Genomic DNA, 4,808 nt, shown 5'->3' with positions numbered 1-4,808 from the left:
TCTTCTACTTTCCAAAGGTTTCAAACCAGTTTCTAAATACAATGAATTCTGGAAGCAATAAGTGTAAGACCAGTTACTATTCTAGCAGCAAATAATTGAACTTTCTCAAGCTTTTCAATGCTTGCCTTTGTACATCCAGACCAAACTTCAACAGCGTATTCCAGTTGTGGTCTGATAAAAGAAATAAACATCTGAGACGAAATATCACTTGACACAGTGAATTTCAGTTTTTCTTTTTAGTAAGCGAATCCCTAGTGGGGATTCAGAACGTTTCGGAAGAAAATTTTTCAAGGTTTTTTTTTTTTTCTCGTGTTTGGACAAAGCGTCACTGTAAATTATTTAGATCTGTTGGACATTTTGATATTGCCATTGAAAATAAGAATAATTTAGGAAAACCTGATGTCAAATGACATTTATATAATTAAACATTTCTTGCGAAATACGTTGCTAACTTTTTGAGTATTTGTGTACTTTGCTTTCAGCTCCATTACAGCGTTGAAGGGGTCAGTTTGGATAATATACCTCATTACTTTCCTGATGTCTTTTAATTTTGTATCTAAAAGAAAAATATTAAGGATATACTGTTCAGTAGAAACAGTTTTATTGTTTTCAGGAGATTGTTCAAGGATATCCGTGAATTAAAGGCCCACGATCCGTGAATGATCGAATTGCTACTGTTGACAAGGATCCTTCTGGACTATATGTGGCCTTTGAACATTAGCTTAACTGGCTTGTCTAGATCTTTTAACTCATTCATAGGGACCAGCAAGGCCTAGAAGATAATTGGTTGTGCTAGCCAAACAATGGGCCCTAATTAGAGTAAATAAACAAGCAAGCATTAGAAACTGAAAAACTGTATATAATTTGGAGGTTAATTGGGGTTTATATAATTTTACACATTTATCTTTCTGATCGAAAGGATCTTTCTGTGGCGCTGATATTTACTATGGCGAAACTTTGGCACTGATATACGCAGCACTAATAAGGCGAACTACGAAGAAAACAACGGAATGTAAACGTGCATAAATACATACTTTTTTAAACTGAATTTATTTTTGTAAAGCTACTATATTATTAATATATATTTAATATACAAAATAATTTTATGTTAAAATATTTAATATTAATTAAAATGATATTGTTTACCCTGATAAATGGATATACTGTGTACTGTATGTAGGTCACAAATTTCAATATTGCAAGCTCGTACCCAAGTTGATTAATTTAAAAAAAAGCAATAAATTGTTCGTAAATAACTGCATGCGCAGTTTATGGAAAGTGCTGCTGCTTTAAATAAAATTTGCATTTTATTAGTTTAAATTTCAAGTTATTTGGCTCCAGTTAAAATATTTGTGACCTTACCAAGTATTTTATATACATGTATTTATTAATTTATACTCTCGATTTCAGGAAAGCAGCAGCACTTTTAAAGTTAAAAAATGTTTTCGTTATGTCTATTCAAAAAATTGGTCAATATGTATTAAGTGTATGATCTTGGGAAAGGCGATTTAATGAGGCACCTCAACGTAAAATATGCTAACCCTGTACAGAAAAACACGTTGGAAATAATCCAATACATTCTCTCAATAGTTTTTAGTTAATGGCACCAAACATAGGTTTCAGATTTGTATTAATGGTCTACCTAAGATTTGCAGAATAATATTCTGTTTCATAATAAAATGCATTTTTCACTGTGAAAAAATACTTGATCCACCTCTCACTGCACATAAAATGCGTCAAATTTTACCATGATGACGTCATGTCGACAAGTGCATTCCTTTTATTTTGCTGTGTGGGATTTAACTGGCGACAAAAATGAATGCAGTGGTAAGTTGTGATGTAGTTAATTACTCTTATGCAGTTTAAGATCGCAAATTATTTCAATTTCTGTTATTGTGAGGAATTGCAATATTTGTGTGATGTCACAGCTAACATTTCACGTATTACTTAGGCCCCGCCCCCTTTATGCAGCCTTAACGGAACTGCGTAGCTGTGCCGCTAAGAAATTGAACTGTGGCGGGGATGCCACGTCAAATGGCCTATGGAGAAGCCTCATTGGTTATGTGTATAATTCTATGATCCTTTTGATCACACTGAAGCATCCCACTTCTGATACCAAGTTTTGTTAGTAAATAAAATAGTAAATAAAGAGGAGGTTGTTTGGAATTTCCACACGTGTTCTATCTAGCCATTACGACAAAGTAAAATATAAATAACGACGTAATACACACATTATGAGCATTGGATAAAACAAGAACACATTGGTTGGGTAAAAATAGCCGTGTGCATACAATTAACATAAAAGATATAAAATATTTAAATTGTATATGGTGGGACTGTTTTGTGTTAAGTTAGGTCATTTTTATCGAAATGGATAAAAAATTATTCTATTCCGAATTTCATTGGATATTTCTAAGGTGTTCAAACCAGTATTTCTGTCATGAAGTTATTCTTATTTTAATATTTATTTATTTAAGTACACGACTACATATAGTCGTTTACTTAATTTAATATTCAAAATAAAAAATCAAAGGCCTTACAATTGATATGAAACAAAATATGACTCAGTGATAAATATCCAAAAACTATACAAATGTGTAAAAGGGCATAGAACACGGACCCCCTAGAAATTCCAGAGGTTGATGCAGGTGCCTAGGAGGAGTAAGCATTTCAGCTAAAACACGACTCAGTTGTGGTTTTATTTGCTCTTAATATCATCTTAACGACCATAAAATTATCGAAATGCCGTCTTTAAAAGTTACTGGAATCCCTGTTGAATCAACTTACCTGTCAGTAATTTGTGAAAAAGTAGGTCTTCACGATAAAGAATACACAATATTTTTTTTTTAATTTTATTTATTCAATTTTTTTTTATGGTTTCATTACAAAAAACCAAATACTGCTTCCATGAACAAAGAGATGACTTAATGTTAAATTATTAGTAGAACATATATGCTGACATAGTTATGTTTTAGGAAAAGCTTTACGTTATCTAGATATTTATTAGTAATTCAAAGCAAAATGAAACAAAGATATACACATCTACATTGATTGTATTTTTTTTTCTTTTTAATACCTATCTTTTAAACTGTGAACACTAAAAAGCAATAGAAAAAATAAAAGTTTAAAAAAAAAAATTAAAAAGTCATTTGATTTGTCATCATCCCATATCAATTCTTCTTTTATGTGTTGTTAATCATTTTCTTTGTAGCTCTAACTATTTTTAATTACGGTCGTGTTTGTTTTACTAGTTACAGTTCTTCTAATGGCGGTTCTTTTAGTATCTTTCAAATCCCTAGAGTTTTCAGATGATTGAACATTTCGAAAAAGCCTGGAAAATTCCGTGCAAAAAGATTTACTAAAACATGCATAAATTACAAAATCTAGAGGTTTCCCAATAACAAAAGAAATTGTAAGTATGATATTGTATAATCCTTGAGCTTCTAGAAAGACTAACAAATCATTAGATCTTAATATAATAGTGGCATATGTAAACAATGGGACTTCTTGTAGGATAAACGAAATACAAAGAATCATATTCAACTTTATTAAAATGAGGTATTTTACTTTATTTCTTTTTCCTATAGTTGGTGCAAGAACAGACATCAACTTTATATTTTTTTGTATTAAAAATGTGAGTAAGAAAATCAAAATGATATCAACAATTGTAGGCAAAACAAAGTAATAAATACCAGAAAAATACATTCCATACGTTTGAATAAAGGGAAAAAAACTTTCATATATAACAGACTCAAAATCCAACGAACAAGCTTTGATAATTTTAGACTTGTAATTTTCGCCAGGAATTTGAAACGTCCATACTCCTTTCAATGGCGTGACAGAAACTTGTATCAACAATAACGACATTAAAGACAAATTAAAAAGAGCGAAAAACACCAACATTTTCTTAAGATTCCAAAGCTTACAACTCAGAGGAAATGCAATAAATATATATTGAGTAAAAGACATCAAGCACTTCATCCAAATCGAGGCTCCATGAAGAATAGTTTGAAAGTTTAAAGATGTTAGTACGAACCGGCAGATTTTGTATTCTATATACCCATAATCCATGTCCAGCCATGTAAGGATACCATCCCGAATTCCAGTTAAAAGAGTGAAAAGAACGTCTATCATCATTATAGCGACTAAGTACTTTTGTGTGTATCCGTATAGCTTAGCTCGCTTGAAGACAACAAGGAGTGTAACGGTGACTATAAGTGGTATCAGCCACAGATATGGGGTAAGCTTAATGAAGAACGTTGTTTCGCCATACCAATCTCTGAATGAAATCACGTGTCCCAACTTAAATTCATGATCGACCACTTTCTCCCAAAATTTTATCTGTAGATCGATCAGTTGAGATTTATTCATTTTTAGTTGATGCTATAGCTTTTGATCAAAGTTTGAATTAACAAATGTTTCCTTTTAGTTTTGTTCCTATTATATTTTTTTTCACAAATGTAGTTAAATAAATACTGCCTTTAACTGAATCTGATTTTTTTTTCTTTCAGATGAAAAAAGAATGATATATGTTGATTTTATAACAAACTTCGGCAAAATAAAAAAAAAAGGTTTTAACAAATGGGATCACGTTGAAAAACATATTACTGCAAAAATTCGATCACGATAGAAAGAATTGGATATCCGATTAAACTAAAGATTATATTTTTATATGAAGGATTGATGCTGTAGATCTGGATTTTAAAGAATTTATTTTAAAAAAAAAAACAGTGAAAGGAATTTAATTCCAATTGAAAACATGAATTGTATTTTTTTTATTTTGTGTTTTACTTTTATTCCTATCAGGT

At 30.8% G+C, this 4,808-nt stretch overlaps 1 protein-coding gene across 1 annotated transcript; it reads right to left on the bottom strand.

Moving 5' to 3' along the window:
* Positions 1 to 1,963: 1,963 nt before the first annotated feature.
* On the bottom strand, positions 1,964 to 4,371 carry LOC133198105 (uncharacterized). The gene is made up of 3 exons (XM_061334250.1): positions 4,033 to 4,371; positions 3,458 to 3,609; positions 1,964 to 2,039 (listed from the first exon to the last, which is right to left on the bottom strand). Exons 1-3 carry the CDS (start codon positions 4,369 to 4,371, stop codon positions 1,964 to 1,966), a joined length of 567 nt encoding a protein of 188 aa, XP_061190234.1.
* Between the last annotated feature and the right edge of the window lie 437 nt (positions 4,372 to 4,808).

Source organism: Saccostrea echinata, unplaced genomic scaffold (genome assembly GCF_033153115.1).
Source record: "Saccostrea echinata isolate AGI-Se365-2 ecotype Australia unplaced genomic scaffold, CSIRO_AGI_Sech_v1 ptg000033l, whole genome shotgun sequence".
In the NCBI taxonomy this organism is placed as follows: Eukaryota; Metazoa; Mollusca; class Bivalvia; order Ostreida; family Ostreidae; genus Saccostrea; species Saccostrea echinata.
Note: the sequence above shows the minus strand (reverse complement) of the source record. Positions and strands in the feature narration are given on the sequence as shown.